Source organism: Phacochoerus africanus, chromosome 15 (genome assembly GCF_016906955.1).
Source record: "Phacochoerus africanus isolate WHEZ1 chromosome 15, ROS_Pafr_v1, whole genome shotgun sequence".
Classification (NCBI taxonomy): Eukaryota; Metazoa; Chordata; class Mammalia; order Artiodactyla; family Suidae; genus Phacochoerus; species Phacochoerus africanus.
The window spans coordinates 107,918,739-107,938,302 of record NC_062558.1 but is presented as its reverse complement, the minus strand read 5'-3'; the positions used below and the strand labels follow the sequence as shown (position 1 = coordinate 107,938,302).

The window sequence follows — 19,564 nt, the reverse complement described above, 5'->3', positions numbered from 1 at the left end:
TATCCTTGTTAACCCCTTGTCCATCTGTTAGCGGCCCCTATCTGAGGCTTTGGAGGATTGTGGCTAAATCCTGCTTCCATTCCTCTCTGCCCTTCAGGGATGGTCTTCCTACACAGCCATATCACTTTCATTATTCTAGCTTAAATTTGAGAGTAAAATGATAAGTAGTCGGCTCCTCTTTATCTGTGTTGTGTTTTAACAAAGCCAAACTCTTTTTATCCCCCAGGAAAAAAACAGCTATGCAACTGAAGACAGTAAGTTAGTTTTGCATTTAAATGTTTCATGTTTCCCTGCAATGTTTATTCTTATCCATTTATTTAAAGTTGACAATGCTCCCAGCCAAAGTGAACACAGTATTCCTGCTGCTGCCCAGACAGTCCAAGACAAACTTGGAATTCTCTATTAGGCAGGGAAGATGCTGCAGGGGAAGGTCTCATCCTCACTGACCCCGGTGGCTTCACTCAATGCGAGTAGCTGCAGAGGCCAGGCTCCCTGCCCCGCATGACCTCAGCCTTCTCCATAGGAGGCCCTGTGTCTGCTTCTCACCCACTGGCCTGGGAGCTAATGATTGACAACTGTGTATCAGGCATTCACACAGGCCTGACTATGCTCAGATTCTGGCTGGAACACAAGGAACCTGGGCCAGTCCACTCACTATTTGAGGAAGCCCACCTTGACCTGGTACTCACACTGTAGCTTGACATTTACAATCACTTATAAACACGGAGATGGTAGGGCCCTGAGACCAAAGCCAGATGCCCCATTTCCACAGCTGCTGCTGGGGGTCATGGTATCTGCCAACCCTGCTGACACAGTGGGGAGGTCCCCAACCAAGACAACACTGCTCCCTCCCTGACACACTTCCAGTCTATTATCACTTAATGCAAAGCTTGGGGACTATGTGTTTTTAACTGTTATTCTTGTGATTGAAAGAATACACCAAATAAATGTTCCCCCAAATATTTATTTTAATGATATTGCTTTGACTTTTATTTCCATATACCGCTGCATTGAAGATCCTTGCCTTATTTTTTTTTATAGACTCCAGTTGCCTCTCAACAGAATGCCTCAAGTGTTTGTGAAGGTAAATCTATATTATTCTGATGGATGAGCATGTCCTCCAAAGTTACTCTGATAACAGACTTATATACACATGTATTTTTTAATTTCTTTCATTATTTATAATGCAATTTTAAATATAAAACAGTTTTCTAAACAAAACAGCCTTTACTCTGCCATGAGCAGTGAGTAGCAAAGTTGATCAGGACCTGAACTTACTAGGCCTGCATCTTTGGGGCCGGCTACTGTCTATACGCTCCAAACCTGCCTATTTGTAGACAGATATGACTTGCCAGAAACAGTGCCATAGCCTTACACAGGTATGAAGACTTATTTAGAGCCATTCACAAATATTGTAACTAATAGCTTAGTTAAGATAATGAAATTTTTAAAAAAATCTGTCAGAACAAGTTCTGGTGCTAAGTTTTGAAAATAGTTTCCTGAGTTCAAACATCTATCTTCTTAGTATATCTTCAATTGCTTCCCTTCTTTTGTTTTATCATAACCTAAAAATCTTACATATACTTTTTATTAGAACTTTTCCTTTGGAAAAAAAATTGTTATTTGAAAAATATTGGGGGAAAAAAAAACAGAAAGAAGTGAGACTCGTCTATAATTTCAACACTTAAAATGCTATATAGAAGTTAAAGTCCTGCACCTACACTTGAAGATAATGTTAAAAGCTCACTCTTTGCCTGAGTTAAATTAAAATGGGCACACCTGGTCTGATGATGGATGATAGTCATTTTCTGACTGGATCACAGCTCACCTGTCTGCTTTGACTGCTCTTATGGATTTTTTACATTGTTTTCCATATCTTTCCCCCAGGCTGTTTCTGAGGTACCACTCCTTTCCTGCTGTCTTGCTTTCTTCTGCCTTTCTTTTGATACTGTTGCCTTGCTGTCCTTCCATTCCTTATAGTTTTCCATGCATGTTGAACAGGGAGCTTGGAGTGATAGTGGAGCCTTAGGGTGAGCCTCTGCAGGAAATAAGTACAACCCTGTGCAAACTGCATGGCTTCAAGAGCTTTCAAAAGCCAGAAAAGAAGGGGCTCATGGCATGCCCCATGCAACTCCGGTGTCCTCATTCCCAAGGGGCTCCCATTGCAGAAGTATGGCATGTCCCCTCTCATTTTCTCATTTCAAGAGCAAAGGCAATGGGCATCCAAACCCAAAGTGGGCAAACAGCCTCCTCTGGCCTAGAAAGGAAGCCCCCTGGAGGACATGGGCAAAAGCAGGTGTGGCCAAAGCTCATCAGACCACAGGGGCCTAATGGTTCACTGTTCCTCCTGAAATTACCAAGTAGTAAAGTCATGAACAAAACATCTCACATGGTAGCTTGAAGTAACTTGCCACAAACTTGAAACACAGCCTTCAGAGGTTCAAGCTTCTGAATTTCTTTGTGTCATGAGAAACCCTGAAGTCTATCTTATCATTTATTTGACCCTCTAAAGTTTTTATTACTTTTATTTCTTTTGGTTCTCATAATGGAGATTAATAATTCTCAACCCTTCTTCCATGCAGGAGACATACTTATGGATATGTTCAGATTTTAACATACCCTAGACCAAATGTGAGGAAGAATAAAACATTACAATAATTTACATTTGCATTTATCAGTGGTTCAGCATATGGGCTTCACTATGAGCTTCACTTCTTAGGTTTCAGGTTATGTCCATTTCCCTGTGTACTAACTGTACCTTCACCCCTTCCTCTCTTACTCAGGAAAACATAGTGAAATGCAAATGAGATTTATCAGTATTATAGGGATAACCTTGAATTTGCTCAAGAAGTTTCTTCAAGAGTACATCATTCGCAACTCTGATATTTTACCTCTTACCAGTAAGAAATTACTTGTGCCACACCTTATGACTAACGAAGACACACCAAAGTGTTGTAACACCTGTGTGGAGGCCACACAGAAAGCAGGGGTGTCTAAAACGTGCTGATCTCCTGGTTCTCACCTATAATCACACACTTAAAGCTCCAGGAGCCACAGGTTCCATCTCTGTGTGTTTGTACATTGCCAGGAGTGAATGCAGAGGTGGTAGGGTGTGCTTGTTACACCACTAGGAGGCCTGGTCTTATAGCGCAGACACACCACTAGATTGACAGGTCACAAAGGAATGACGTCCTGGTGAAGGACATGCTCATGGGAAGACATGGGACCAAATCTGGTTTTTCTCAGTTGATGTTGCTGGGTTTGGGCATAAGGACAGACATTGCACTCGAATCCTAAAATGATACTTTTCTTAATGCAGAAAAACCTATACCTGCCGAACGCCACCGAGGATCTAGTCACAGGCAAGAAAATATGCAGTCACCAGTGTTTCCTCCTGCCCAAAAGTAAGCATCCTTCCCTTTAAAAATAAGTTTCCTCAATGCCTGCATTGTTACAATGCACAGGGACACTGACTTGTAGTGTTGGGTAAACATGTGATTTTTCATTGCTTCACAATTAAATTTTAAAAGTGTTTAAGTGGGTAACGACTTTAAAAGACCTGCTTAGAATCACAGAGGCTTACCTAATATTGGGGTTAATTATTGGATTTAACTAAAATCTAACAATGGACAAGATTCCTCCTTTTAAAAACCTAAAGAATTTTTCTTATCTTGAAGATTTTGGTGCCTCTTCTAGCTTTATTTTATCAATCATTCATGTTGATGCAAACAAAAAGTCAAACATATCTTGTGCTTTGCCCTTTAATTAATCTGAAATTCTTCCTTTCAGACCAATCCATCAAAAACCCATTCCTCTGCCAAGTAAGTACAATGAAGGCATGGAGCACAGTTATCAGGTATTGGCTAAGGCTGGATCTTCATGTCTGAGCCACTCAGGTTTCCAGAGTAGCACTGCCTCTTTCAGCTGCAGGGTCTTTCTAGCCTCTCTAGTTTGCTTCCTCATCTGTAAAGTGGGGCCAAGAATATTTATTTCATAGAGCTGTTTTGAAAAGTAAATAGATTTGGTATTTTTTACTCTTTTCTTTTTTCGTACTGATTGAATATTTTACTGGTCATACTAGTCATCTTTTATTTATTTAATTTCCCCCCCAAAATCAATACAACTATTTTCAAGATAAGATGATAAAGTCAAAGAACATGTTGTACTTGCTATCTAGACGGTGTTCAAGAAATGATAGTTATTTAAATTAAATCTAAAATACATTTTAATAATCATAAAACATATCTACCAAGATATCCTGAAGAGAAGATCTGGCAAATTCTGGATAATTTTCCCAAGGCAAATAATACTCTAAAAAGATATGAAGTCAGGTTCACAGAACATAACTGTCCAAATGTTGATTTGCTTTCTACTCAATGTAGGGAAAAAAAGAAAACACAAAACAAAACTCTACCTTACATGCTAATTTGGAAAATATTCCAAAATAATCCAGACTTGATAAATTTAAATAAAGAGAATAATCGTTGTATACAAAAAAAAAGTGTGTTTATATAAACATAAATCTGTTTCTTAGGTTTAACGGAAGTTTTTTGTTTTTTTTTTTCTTTTTTGGCCACCCCATGGCATGTGGAGTTCCCGGGCCAGGGATCAGATTCGAGCTGTGGTTGTGATCTATGCCACAGGTGCAGCAATACCAGATTCTTAGTCTACTATGTTGGGCCAGGGATCAAACCTGTGCCCCAGCGCTCCAGTGACACAGCTAATCCCGTTGCACCACAGCAGGAACTCTTAATTGAAATTTTGATACATATTAAATAAATGAAACAAAATATAAATTTTCTAAAATTCTGAATAGAGTGAAATGGTGTAGCTATAGAAAGTTTTTTTATTACATAAAGCTTTATTATACCTTTTATTGTATGACAATCCAAGTCATTCCTTCAGTTAACAAATACTTAACGACCATCTGTACCCATGTGTCAGTCACTATTCTAGACACAAGGGGTACAGCAGCAAATGAAACAGAGTCCCTTCCCTTATGGAGCTTCTATTCCACTGGAAGAGATAGGAAAAATAACTAAGTAAATCATACAATATCAGGTAAATGCTACAGTGCTATAAAAAATAATAATAATAATAAAGCAAGGAGTTCCTGCCATGGCACAGCGGAAAAAAATCTAACCAGAAACCATGAGGTTGTGGGATCCATCCCTGGCCTTGCTCAGTGGGTTAAGGATCCCGCGTTGCTGTGAGCTGTGGTGTAGGCTACAGACGTGGCTCAGATCTGGCATTGCTGTGGCTGTGGTGTAGGCTGGTGGCAACAGCTCCGATTAGACCCCTAGCCTGGGAACCTCCACATGCTGCAGGTGTGGCCCTAAAAAAGACAAAAGACAGGGAGTTTCCGTCGTGGCGCAGTGGTTAACAAATCTGACTAGGAACCATGAGGTTGCGGGTTCGGTCCCTGCCCTTGCTCAGTGGGTTGACGATCCGGCGTTGCCATGAGCTGTGGTGTAGGTTGCAGACGCGGCTCGGATCCCGAGTTGCTGTGGCTCTGGCATAGGCTGGTGGCTACAGCTCCGATTCAACCCCTAGCCTGGGAACCTCCATATGCCACGGGAGCGGCCCAAGAAATAGCAACAACAACAACAACAACAAAAAAGACAAAAGGCAAAAAAAAAGACAAAATACAAAAAAATAAATAAACAAAAAATAAAAATAAAGCAAGGTGGCAGGGGGTGGGACAGGGGAATAGAGGCAGCGAGGGCTGCGGTGGCTGGGGAAGACCTCATCTGTAAAATGGGCTCCAATGGCTGCCCCCATAAAAAGCAGAGGTGTGTGTGTGTGGACAAAATGAGCTAAGATGTAGAAACAGGACTGTTACATACTCATGGATCAGAAACTGTCAGTCTTGACCTCTCCCAACTGCATAAACTGTGGAAACCACTAACCACCTTGTGCTATGTGCCTTGGGAGAGCCTGACCACCTGCCCTCTTTTGCTGCTCCCACCCAGAAATACTGTCCCCAATTGCTGGGACACATCCTTCCTTCATATACAAGCTTGCTGGGACCGCCAAGCTCTCGCTGCTCCCTCCTGTTAACAGCAGTGGCTGTCACCTTGGAACATCCAAGGCACTTTCATCTGAAGCACTTGGTTCATCTAAGCCTGTTACTCCCGCAGATTTCCCCTCCTAAGAAAGGATGATTCTACTTGCTCTGATCAAAACCCTTAGAGTCACCCATGATTCCTTGCTTGCTTTCTTCACACACCTTCCAGCTGTTCCTTCAAAATACAGTTGGAACCCAATCACTCTTGCCGCTTCCATTGTCACCATCAACTCCAAGCCACTATCATCTTCTGCCTGGGCTTGCAACACTGAACTGGTCTCTCTGCCCTTGCCCCCTTCTATTAACAGCCTTAGAGCCAGAGTGAGCTCGTTAAGATAGGCAGGTCACATTACTTCTCTGTTTAAATCCTCCGAAAAGCTTCCCATATCATGGTCATTAAAGCTGAGTCATCCTAAGTGTCCGCTGGGCCCAACAAACCTGGTGCCTTCATTACCTCCTGTCTGACTTCATCCCTTATTCATCTCCCCTTTGCTCACTGCACTCCAGGCACACTGGCCCCCTCTCTATTCCTCAAATGTGCCTGGCCATTGAATTCACTCTTCTCTGTACCTGGAACATTCTTTCCTGAGATATCCACATAGCTCCCCCCTCTCTACCTTAAAGATCTTACCCAAGTGTCAACTCCTTAAAGCCATCCTGACTAGCCTATTTAAACATACTACTTGCCACCGACCCTCTGCCTCTTTTTCTTCATTGCACTTATGACTCCTATATAAATATATATATAAACATGTTTCTAATATATATATATATATATATATATATATATATATATATATATTAACATGTCTTTATTGCTTATCTCACTGCATTAAAATTTAAGCTCCAGGAGGGAAGGGCATTTTGCTGTTTTGTTGACTGCTATATATTCCCAAAGTCTTCATCCCCGAGAGGAACAAAATAATGAAGGAATGATCATAGCTAAATGATTACTCCACTTCATGTGTCTCCACATTTAGTATGAAAACCCCTTGAAGGGAGTTTCCCTTGTGCTCAGCTGTAACAAACCTGACTAGTAACCACGAGGACGCAAGTTCGATCTCTGGCCTCACTCAATGGATTAAGGATCCAAAATTGCCGTGAGCTGTAGTGTATGTAGGTCACAGACTTGGCTCAGATCCTGCATTGCTGTGGCTGTGGTGCAGGACGGCAGCTGCAGCTCTGATTAGACCCCTAGTCTGGGAACCTCCGTATGCCATGGGTGCAGCTCTAAAAAGGCAAACAAAAACAAAAATAAAAACAAAAACCCTTGAGGGAGTTTATCCTTAATGCAGCAATTCTCAATTGTTTTGATCCCGGGACTATTCTAACACTCCTAAAATCATTGCATACCCAAAGAACTTTGGTTTATGTGTTTTTTTCCTAATGATATTTAATGTATTAATTAAAACATGTTTAAAATACGTCAATCCATTTCAAAAATATTAAACTCATTATATGTTTATATAAATAACATATTTTTATGAAAAAATAACAATATTTTCCAAACAAAAAATTGAGTAGGAAGAGTGGCATTGTTTTACATTTTAAAAATCTCTTTAATGCCTGGAGTAAGAGAGACAGCTGAATTCTCATATCTGCTTCTACATTCAATCTGTTGCAATATGTTCCACTGGTTGGAGTACATGAGAAAAATTGGGCTTCACAGAGATGTATTTAGAAAAGAACTTGCAACCCCTCTGAAAGAATCTTGGGCATTCCCAGGCTTCTCAGACCACACTTTGAGGACCATTGGTCTTAAGGATTTTCTGGTGTGTGTGTGTGATTTTTTTAAGTGTGATTTTATCAGTGTGTGTGTTGCTTGCAGCACCCAGCACAGTGTTGAAGTATGGGCATAGTAATTGTTTAAAATATAATAGGATCCACTGATTTTTCACATCCCTTTCAGGATTTCCAGAAGGGGGAAGCCCAACCGTGGATGGCCCATTACCTAGCTTTCCATCTAATTCCAATTTATCAGAACAGGTATGAAGTGAACTCATTGTTATCAATAAACTGCAGAAAAGCATTTCTTCTTATAAGAGAGTTTTTGGAGTTGAAGCTTAGGAACAAATTCTGTTTTAAGTCAATTTGTGAGTTGTCATTTGCTGATGGATACAGAACACATTTTTCTCCCAATTGTTAAAACCTTGCTCCATTTATGCCAATTTGTATTCTGGATGCCCTAAATAACAACTGGTGTTTCTTCAAAGCTAGCAAAGAAGTGTGTAGTTTTATTGTTCTTCCTCTCACATAGATTCTATTTAAACTATGTAATTTTCTTAGAATAGATCTGTGGAGGCATGTGATATTAAAACACATAAAACAGCACAGTTTAAAAAAAGACAGAGAAAAGACTCTGTGTGCCCTTGGACAGGTCTAAGCTTTCTCAAAAGTAAAATAGGGATGATAGCATGTATTCATCTTGCCTTCAAAGTAGTTACAAGAATCAAATAAGACAGTATTTGTAAAAACATTTTGGAAATTATAAAACACTCCATAAAGAAGCAACAATAAGATCACAATAGAAAGGGAGATTATAACTTATTTAGGAGAAAGGAATAAATGGTTTAGGAATCTAGCAGGATTTAGTTCTTATGTTCAAGTACTAAGTCTAGCCCCTAAGGCCAAATGGGGGAAAAGTCAATTACATAATCTTCTTGGTTGATCAAAAAAGCATAAAACTCATTTTCAGATTACTGGCCCAAATGTAGTTAGGCCTTTTTGATAATGTAAAATGGGACTTCATTTCTAATGCTCAGTGTCACCAAAGGACCATCTTATGCTTAACAATGCCCTCTATTTCACAGGAAGCTGATGTTCACTGTAAACCATGGTATGCCGGTGCCTGCGATCGGAAGTCAGCTGAAGAGGCTTTATACAAATCAAACAAGGTCTGACCATTTTAAAATCTCATATTCTGCCCTCAGCTTATATAGGCACAGCTGTCATCCCAATAATATGCTAATTAAATAATTGCAACAATTATGGACGCAGGGATCTTTTTTCTTTACTTATTACTCAAGAGGAACTGCTATCCCCTCTTCTCTTTCAAGCACCTCCCTCTTTCTTTGTTCCTCTCTTACTGCTGTTTGTACTTTCATTACATGGTTCCATAGTCTCCACTGTTCTCCAAATAGTGGAAGAGAAGAAGGCTTTGGGAGAGACTTCTGTAAGGCTTGGTGCTACATGAGATCTATCCAGAAGTGAGAAGTAACAGGCTATTTTGGATCAATGCTTGGGATAAAAGATTGGGATCAAGATGGCAAAAAGTACTTGGAAGTAAATTGTTGGGAGAGTCTAAGCTAATCATATAGGAACACTAGGAACAGTTTACACAATTCAAGATTAAAGTGCCATTTTTCTTTCTCTTTCTCTTTTATCCTCCCATTTTTTTTTTCCACTGGCACCCTGCCTTGTCAGAATATACTGTTTTCTGCCACCCCTGTTTTAGTCCAAGCTCTGCAATGAAATATATTAAGTGCTTTCCATCAGTCCTGTTGCTGGCTTCCTCACTTATCTCTTTTTGTTTGGTGAAACTTACCAAAGTAGATGCTCAGGAAGGATGGTGCTTCACAATCCAAGATTAAAGTGTCATTGTTCTTTCTCCTTTATCTTCCCATTTATTCCCTGAGTTCTTCTTGCACATTCAAAACTGTTTTTCATAGCTTGATACGTGGAGGAAATCTCGGCTGGATATAAAATCCTTGGCTTAAGTTTTTAAAAGTGTTGTTTCACACTGGATGGCCTTGTTCCATACAATGCTTTTGAGAACTGTGATGCTAATGTTCTTTCCCTTATTCATAAGTTGATACTTTAATTGGAAGGCTCTGCAGATTTTTTTCTTTTTAAAGTCTATCGTTTTTACCAGATTAGGTCTCTGAATAAATTTACCAGGTCAATGTTTCCAGGTAAATGGAAACCCTTTCAATATGCAGATCTAAGTTTTCTCTTATTCCTAAAACATTTTCTTAAATTGGAATCTTAAAGAGTATTTCTGTTTTATTATTTAAGGATTCAAATTACATACATTTTACACTTTTTTTTTTTTTGGTCTTTCTTTCAATCCAACCACACTACCACACTGACCCTACTGTACTTAAAAACAAAAACCAAAAAACTTTTTCTCTTTCTTGGTTGTTTCAATGCCTTCCTTCAGTCATTTATTAAGTCTTCATTTAAGGCTATTGTCCCTTGGGCATCCTGTAATTCTTTCTTCATTTCTGAGATAGGTTTGTCTTCCTCTTCAATTTCCTTCCCATGGTGTGATCAACACTTATTGCGTTATTTCCTCCTGTTTTTGTCCATTTTTGTTCATAATTTTTGAATTTATGATTCTAGAATATTTATAAGATATTTAGTTAATTTTGGAATTTTTTTTTCCTACTTCAACATAAGTTTTTGGAGAGAATTTTTTTTTTTGGGGGGTCTTTTTGCCATTTTCTTGGGCCACTCCCACGGCACATGGAGGTTCCCAGGCTAGGGGTATAATCAGAGCTGTAGCTGCCGGCCTACACCAGAGCCACAGCAATGCAGGATCCTTAACCCACTGAGCAAGGCCAAGGATTGAACCTGCAACCTCATGGTTCCTAGTCGGATTTGTTAACCACAGAGCCATGATGGGAACTCCGGAGAGAAAATTTTTATCAGCTGAAATGTTTGGATTCCCAATGTCTGCTTTCTTCTTATAGTACTTTTGAATGGAAATGGTTTGATAGGTTTTTTTTTCAGACATAGGCAACATGTGAACATGGTTCCTAGTTCAACAGTGCCCTTTAGGTTTGATCTTAATATGTCCCTTCACACATTTCTAGATCCTAAAAACAAAATGTCTTACTTAGTGCATCAAAAAGCTAGCATTGACCTTATTCAGAATTTTCTATATATATTTTACTGAAGTATTTTCTTAGAGAATAATAAAAAAGTTCTAATCAATAATAAAAATCATATAGCTAAATAATTACCTTTTGAATGTAATATAGGTATCTTTCATCAACTGATTTCTAACCTATGGAAATACAAGAAACACTAATCATAATTATTCTTTCTTTTAATAAACAGGATGGATCATTTCTTATTCGGAAAAGCTCTGGCCATGATTCCAAACAGCCATATACACTAGTTGTATTTTTTAATAAGCGAGTATATAATATCCCTGTGAGATTTATTGAAGCAACAAAACAGTATGCTTTGGGCAGAAAGAAAAACGGTGAAGAGGTCAGTAATTTCTCTTCTAATCCAACTCTATAACTCTGTTTTGAGCACAATGCCATATTGTATTGGGTGCTAGAGACGAGAAGAAAGGATACAAGAGTACCTGGTCCAAGGTGTGCACACTTATCATAAATAGAGTACAAGATAAAATACTACATATGGGCAGTATATCTATGAGAGAACAGGAAGGAGGAAAGGCTGGTATGATGTAAAACTGTACCTTACTCCTTCTATCCTGTTACTTATTGAGGTCCATCTGATTCAGTACTTTAGGAGGGACATGGAAATCAAGGTTTAAATGTCAAATGGAATTGATGTTATAAAAATCAAGGTCAGTGCCCAAAGCTCCTAAGTCAAGAACTAAGATCCTAACTCAAGTACCAAGGTGAATGACCAGGGAAGAATCCGGAAGAAATACAGAAACTAGAGTTGAAACATTAGATTGTAGCCCTTGGATCAGAATGAACTTTGGGGCCTGCAGCAAGAAAAAAGAAAGCATTATATGCTCTTGACTACTAACATACATCAATATCAATTCCACTTTAATCTGGGTCAACTTCAATGCTTATCATATCTCTGTTCCACCAGCTTGTTCCTATACGTGAGCCCTGAAATATGAGCTAGAATAATAATCTATAAATGGTCAGAAAAGGAATGACACTTGCCACAGTCTTTTTGTTTTGTTTTTTTTTTCCAGGGCTGCACCTGCGGCATATGGAGGTTCCCAGGCTAGGGGTCTAATCAGAGCTGTAGCTGCCAGCCTACACCAGAGCCACAGCAACGTGGGATCCAAGCCACATCTGCAACCTACACCACAGCTCACAGCAACGTCGGATCCTTAACCCACTGAGCAAGACCAGGGATAGAACCCACAACCTCATGGTTCCTAGTCAGATTTGTTAACCACTGAGCCACGATGGGAACTCCATGTCACAGTCTTAGATGATTTATTTAATGTGAATCAGTAGAATGAAAGTTGTAGGACATGAGAGGGCAAAAAGTGGAAAAGATCAATCTGAGCCATGAAAATAGAATTTTAAAAGTTTGTGTTAATAGCTATTTTCAGTACTCCTTCAGAAAGAACTACACCTATTCCAAATCCAGAGCTTGTTAGAAAGTGTCTGAATTGTTACAAAGCCTCATAATTGGTAAAGTGTCTGTCTTCTCCATTAGATGAGGCCAGGGAGTAGACTATGTCTTGTTCATCTCTGTATTTCCAGAAACACAGCACAATGGCTGGCCTCCGAAGATGCTTGATAAGTATTTATTAAATGAATGATTTGTTAATTGACCAAATATCTCTTTGATACTCTGCTTTCAATTCTTTTGGATATATTCCAGATGTGGGATGTCTGGGTCATAAGGTAGCTCTATCTTTAATTTTTTGAGGAGCTCCAAAATGTTTCCCATAGTGGCTGCACCAATTTACATTCCCACTAATAGTAAACAAGAGTTCCCTTTTCTTCACATCTTACCAACATGTTGTCTCTTGCCTTTTTGAAATAGCCATTCAGAAGGTGTGATATAATACCTAATTGTGGGGAGTTCCCCTCATGGCTCAGCGGTAACAAACCCGACTACTATCCATGAGGTCATGGTTTCCATCCCTGGCCTCCCTCACTGGGTTAAGGATCTGGCCTTGCCATGAGCTGTGGTGTAGGTCAATAGCTGTAGCTCCAATTCGACCCCTTCCATATGCTGTGGGTGCGGCCCTAACAAGATTTTTTTTTTTTTTAAATCTCATTGTGATTTTGATTTGCATTTTCCTAATGATTAGTGATGTTGAGAATCATTTCATGTGTCTATTGGCCATCTGCATGTCTTCTTTAGAAAAATGCCTACTTGGGTCCTCTGCTTTTTTTTTTTTTTTTTTTTTCGGTCTTTTTAGGGCCACACCCATAGCAGATGGAAGGTCCCAGGCTAGGGTTAGAAGCAGAGCTGCAGCTACAAGCCAACACCACAGCCACAGTAATGCAGGACCCAAGTGGTGTCTGTGACCTACACCACAGCTCACGGCAACACCAGATCCTTAACCCACTCACTGGGACCAGGGATAGAACCTGCATCCTCATGGATACTAGTCAGGTTCATTACCACTGAGCCACAACAGGAACTCTGAGCCACAAAAGGAACTCCTCTTCTGCTCATTTTTAAATAAGATTGTTTATTTGATACTGAGTTGAATGACTTCTATATATATTTTGGATATTATCCCCTTATCAGACATACTATATGCAAGTATCTTCTCCCATTCAGTAGGCTGCCTTTTTGTTTTGTTGATGGTTTCCTTCACTAAGCAAAAGCTTTTTAGTTTCATATAATCCCAGTTGTTTAATTTTTGCTTCTGTTGCCCTTGCCTGAAGATATATATATAAAAAAAATTGTTAAGAACAATGTCAAAAAGTGTGCTGCCTATGTTTTCATCTGAGTTTTATGGTTTCAGGTCTTTACATTTAAGACTTTAGTTCATTTTAAGTTTATTTCTTTGTATGTGGTATAAGCAAATGGTCTAGTTTTATTCTTTTACAAGAATCTGTCCAGTTTTTCCAATACCATTTATCAAAGAGACTGTCTTTTCCCCTTTGTATATTCTTGCTTTTTTATTGTAGATTAATTGACCATATAAGTGTTGGTGTATTTCCGGGCTGTCTATACTGTTCCATTGATCTGTATGTCTGTCTTTGTTCTAGAACCGTACAGGATTACTATGGCTTTGTAGTATGGTTTGAAATACTTAACAGTGAAAATCTGAAATCTTTTCCTCTAATATTAGGAACAAGACAAGGATACCCACTTTTACACATCATAGTAGTGGAAGTCTCAGCCACAGCAATCAGACAAGAAGGTGAAATAAAAGGCATCCATATTGGAAGGAAAGAAGTAAAACTGTTGGAGTTCCCATTGTGGCTCAGCAGGTTAAAGAACCCAGCATAGTGTCCATGAGGATGCACATTTGATCCCTGGCCTCACTCAGTGGGTTAAGGATCCCACATTGCTGTAGCTATGGCTAAGGCTGGCAGCTGCAGCTCTGATTTGACCCCTAGCCTGGGAACTTCCATATGCCACAGGTGCGGCTGTAAAAAGAAAAAATAAAAAAAAAAGTAGAACTGTCACTATTTGTAGATCACATGATACTACATATAGAAAGCCCTAAAGACCCCACCAAAAATCTGTTAGAACTAATAAATTTGTAGCAAGATACAAATAGATAGATAAAAACATGTTGCATTTCTATATACTAATCACAAACTATCAGGATGAGAAATTAAGAAGACAATTCCATTTACAATTGCATCAAAAAATAAAATACCTAGGAATAAATCTACCCAAGGAGAAAAAAGACCTGTACTCTGAAAACTTTAAGACACTGATGAAAGAAATTGAAGATGACACAAATAAATGGAAAGCTATATCATGCTCATGGATTGGAAGAATTAATAGTGTTAATATGTTCACACTACCCAAAGCAATCTACAGATTCACTGCAATCTCCATCAAAATAGCCAATGCATTTTTCATAGAACTAGAACACATAATCCTAAAATCTATATGGAACCACAAAAGACGCCAAATAGCCAAAGCAATCTTGAGAAAGGAGAATAAATCTGGAGGTATCATACTCTCTGGCTTCAAACTATACTACAAAATTATGAGTTGTTTATATATTCCAGATATTAACTCCTTATCATATATATAATTTGCAAATATTTTCTCCCATTCCATAGGTTGCATTTTTGCAGAAGTTTTTAATTTTCATGTAGTCCTATTTATCTACTTTTTTTTTCATTTTGTTGCTCGTGCTTTTTGGTGTCACATCCAAGAAATCATTGCCAAATACAATCCCATAAGCTTTTCCCCTGTGTTTTCTTCTAGGTGTTTTATAGTTTGAAGTTTTATTTTGCTTTTAACAAAGTCTCAGATAGTTAGAAAACGCAAAACTCTTGATTCTGAAAACACAAAACACTGATTAAGACCAAGCTTGGGTTTAAAATACAGAATGCATTATCATTTAATACCGGCTAAACTTTAACAGAACTGTCTGCTTCTCCCTAGCCACAAAAACCTTCATTCTCACTGAAACATTTATCTGACAAATTTTTTAAAAAATATGCTCCTAAACAATAATCAGTGGTAGGAGATGGTGGTGATCCTAGTAGAACAGAGTGACTCTGGATGGATAGTTTCATTCTAAAGCCTCCACTGGGGTACAGTACTTCTATAAAAGGATTAAGGGTGGATGAGGGAGCTGTCCTCTTTAGCAGTCCTGAAATTCTCTCAGATAAATTTTGAGGTCTCAGCGGGGCTCTTAGGCCCTTGTCCTCTGAGGAAACTCTGGTAAACAGTGATTCTTCTTGGCCTAAAGAATCTTCATTTCTACCACAGAATTAATAGATTAGAGCTTGACCCTAACTCTCCAAACATACAGCCTTTGGATAAATAAATATATATTATTATAATTGCATCTGGAAGTACTGACAGAGTCCTTTAAAATTCTTACTTAAATTATATGGAGTTCCCATCATGGCACAGTGGTTAACGAATCTGACTAGGAACCATGAGGTTGCGGGTTCGGTCCCTGGCCTTGCTCAGTGGGTTAAGGATCTGGCATTGCTGTGAGCTGTGGTGTAGGTTGCAGACGTGGCTCGGATCCCGCGTTGCAGTGGCTCTGGAGTAGGCCAGTGAACCTCTATATGCTGGGAACCTCCATACACCATGGGAGCGGCTCAAGAAAAGGCAAAAAGACAAAATAAATAAATAAATATATATATAAATAAAATTCTTAAATTATAGATAATAAAAAGACTGTTTCTGGGAGTTCCTATTGTGGCTCAGTAGGTTAAGAACCTGACACAGCATCCATGAGGATTCAGGTTTGATCCTTGGCCTCACTCAGTGAGTTGAGGATCCAGCACTGCTGCAAGCTACGGTGTAGGTCACAGGTGCAACTTGGATCCAGTGTTCTTCTGGCTATGGTGTAGGCCTGCCGCTGCAGCTTCAATTCAACCCCTAGCCCAGGAACTTCCATATGCTGTGGGTGTGGCCATAAAAATTTTTTTTAAAAAAAGACTACTTCTGGTGTCCTCTCATGATGCAGGGGGTTAAGTATCCAGCATTGTCACTGTAGAAGCTTGGGTTGTTGCTGTGGTGCAGGTTTGATCCCTGGCCCAGGAAATTCTGCATGCCATGGGTGCAGCTGGAAAAAAAAAAAAAAAGAATAAAAATTTTCTAAAAAGATTATTTCTTCCATATACTGAACATCTGAATTGAAAATGAAAACTTTGGGGAGTTCCCATCATGGCTCAGTGGTTAATAAACCTGACTAGTATCTATGAGGATGCGGGTTTGATCCCTGGCCTTGCTCGGTGGGTTAAGGATATGACATTGCCATGAGCTGTGATGTAGGTCACAGATGCAGCTCAGATCCCGCATTGCTATGGCTGTGGTATAGGCCAGTGGCTACAGCTCCAATTCGACCCCTAGCCTGGAAAACTCCATATGCCACAGGTGCAGCCCTAAAGAGACAAAAGACAAAAAACAAAAACAGAAAATGAAAACTTTGATTATATTATGTCAACCATGTGGATATTTTGAGGTCTTTTTGTCAGTATTTGTGTTCGGATTGAAAAAGTAACTAAGTGATTAACTATTAAGACATTTAAACATTTTTATTATGGATATTTATATTTTTATGAAAAATTAAAATAAATTTAGTTGGTGATAATTGCTAAATTATATGACACTGATGCACAGCAATGACCACTTTTTAAAAAATAACTCTAAATGCATTTATTTGATGATAGTGAGCTTGCAGCACATTTGTAAAATCAATGCATTTCATTTCATGGTCTGTGTTACATTTAGTTTAACTTTTCGTTTAAAACATTGATCATTTTTCAGAAAAAAATGTGATAACCTTAAATTAAAATCCATAGATAATAGGAGTTAACATATAGAAAAACAAATATGTGTAGTAAGACCCTAGCATGAAATTCCATTATTAATTAGGCAGTGATTTAGCTCTAATCTTACTGGGAAATAAGGCAAAAATCAAAATATGAGGGTTTATAAAGTTTTCCTTATTTATTCAAAAAATCTGGGAAATAACTCTCTTGACACTGAACTCTAAGGTGAATTTATTACATCAGTCCTTGTATCTAAGATATGCAGCAAAACAGATAATCTATGATTTATAAACATAAAATGTCTATAGAGAATGCAAAGAAATTCACCGACAGTTTTAGACTGGACACTAAGTAAAAAACAAAATATTCAAACATTGATTCATTTAATGAACTAATTTCTCCCTAACTAGTTATACAAATTGAGGATGTCAGTTCTGTTTCTAGTCTTATTGAATGGCCAGGGTCTGCCATTCAAATAAATTAGACCTTGGAGAGAATGTCAGCTGGGACCTAGAACTTTGACTAACCTGAGAAGAGTGGGAGAATATGGGAAAAATGAAGCTGATGGTTAATATAAATGCCAATGTATAATTCATCTATTTTCTTGCTCTAGTACTTTGGAAGTGTTGCTGAAATCATCAAGAATCATCAACACAGTCCCCTGGTTCTTATTGACAGTCAGAATAACACAAAAGATTCCACAAGACTGAAATATGCAGTTAAAGTTTCATAAATTAAAAAGGATTAAAAAAAAAGGAAGTCAACATCATTGCATCAGACACTTTCCCTATTTCTACTTTCGAGGAAAAAGTCCAAAAACTTCATATTTTGGATTACTGCTCGTCCAGTAATAAAACAGAAGATGAGGAAGCTGTTGAGTTGATCATGAATTTCCATATAAGAACCTCACATGGACTTGTCTACTGACTGATCTGATGAACTGTAATATCTGGTGAGGCTGAGTTATCATGCTACTAACATTCTCCAAATAAATGTCTCTATTTAAAAGAAACAAGTGTAACGTATTTTCAGTCATGTAAGAAAATAACACTCTACTTTCAAAATAAGAAAAACGATACTCTTGGATAAAACAAAGCTGCTAGAAATTTAGGCCACCACAATGATCCTGGTGCACTAACGTAACAAGGACTTCTGCTGTGAATGCTTGACAGTTAAGTTTTGGTTAAAATTTTAACATGTAGAAAATAAAATGCAGGTAATGTATGATATTTATAAGTACAGATAAGGGGGATATAATGGTTCTTTTTGTAAGTATTCTCAACCATGGGAGATGTTTATAGATATGAACTTTCTAGAAGTTCTTACCCATGATTTATGTTGTTAGCCTTGCTTATTAAATATAATTATAATCTCTTTGAGCTGCATGTCTATTAAATGGACTCTAAACATGATATGATGCTTAGAGTGGGATGAGAACAAAAGCAGACTAAAAGCCCAGGGAAACATCCCACAGAACAAGGCAGCAGAGTGGACATTGATGAAACTCTCAGGAATTCTGGGATGACTTCAGTACCTTGAAGATATTCCACTCTTCTGGCTTGTAGTGTTTCTGATGGCAAATCTGTGGTAGTTCTTATCTTTGATTCTCAGTATATAATGTATACTTTTTTTTCCTCTGGCTACTGTAAAATTTTTCTCTTTATCACTTGTGGTTATAAGAATGTGATTATAATGTCCCTTGGTGTGGTTTTCTTTGTGCTTTTCCTGCTTGAGCTTCCTTCTTGGATCTTTGGATTTATAGTTTTCAAATTCAGCAAAAAAAATTTCAATCATTACTTTTTTTTCAAATTTTTTTTCTCTTCTTCTTCTCCTCCCCTTCTGGGACTCCAATTACATGAATGTCCCACTAGTTGATATTGCCCCATCATGTGGAAGCCATGGAGGTGCACTGTTAGAATCTCCCATTAGGAAAAATATTGGCATTCAGCTGTAGGAATGCAATTATCTGACAGCCTTTAGCTGTTAGTGCCCTCAGAATCTGCCTTGGGTTTTGAGCCAAGTCTATGCTCTTCCTAAGCAGCCCTCAGTCTGGACAATTTTGCCCAGCATGGAACTCCTCTAATAGACAATCTTTGATCTAAAGTATGCATTGGGTTGTCAGACTTAACAGTGATATGTGGCAATCTGAAGCTTTCTGTACCCAATCCTGTTTCCACCTTGAAATCCTTTTCTTTCACCAGAATCAGATCTGCATTATGGTGGGAAAGGTTTTCCTTCTCAATCTTGTTCCCTCCCCTTTAATCTTTCCCAGGCATTACTGTCCAATAAGCCTCTTGCACTCCAAATTCCATCTCAGCATCTTTTCCCCAGAAAACCCAAATGATGGATTTAGTACCACTAATAGTTCAAAAAAGCAGGC

General features: G+C 38.5%; 2 protein-coding genes across 4 annotated transcripts in view; one reads left to right on the top strand and one right to left on the bottom strand.

Annotated features, from left to right (window-relative positions):
• BLNK (B cell linker) overlaps positions 1–18,200 on the top strand; it is an 85,874-nt gene extending 67,674 nt beyond the window's left edge. The window contains exons 10-17 of one of the 2 annotated variants that reach the window (XM_047762154.1): positions 227–254; positions 1,042–1,084; positions 3,320–3,404; positions 3,790–3,821; positions 7,977–8,053; positions 8,878–8,961; positions 11,129–11,284; positions 17,798–18,200. In XM_047762154.1, coding sequence (XP_047618110.1) covers positions 227–254; positions 1,042–1,084; positions 3,320–3,404; positions 3,790–3,821; positions 7,977–8,053; positions 8,878–8,961; positions 11,129–11,284; positions 17,798–17,917 — 625 coding nt within the window. In that variant the 3' untranslated portion in view covers positions 17,918–18,200. Of the gene's footprint in view, positions 1–226; positions 255–1,041; positions 1,085–3,319; positions 3,405–3,789; positions 3,822–7,976; positions 8,054–8,877; positions 8,962–11,128; positions 11,285–12,501; positions 12,883–17,797 lie in introns of those variants that run through there. The other variant, XM_047762156.1, reaches the window with a different exon arrangement.
• The window catches only part of ZNF518A (zinc finger protein 518A), a 60,796-nt gene that overhangs the window by 1,885 nt on the left and 39,347 nt on the right, over positions 1–19,564 (bottom strand). The window contains exon 6 of one of the 2 annotated variants that reach the window (XR_007132408.1): positions 16,302–16,475. The exons of the other annotated variant lie outside the window; for it this stretch is intronic. The gene's annotated coding sequence lies outside the window, so the exon portion shown is untranslated. Of the gene's footprint in view, positions 1–16,301; positions 16,476–19,564 lie in introns of those variants that run through there. 2 annotated transcript variants of the gene reach the window in all.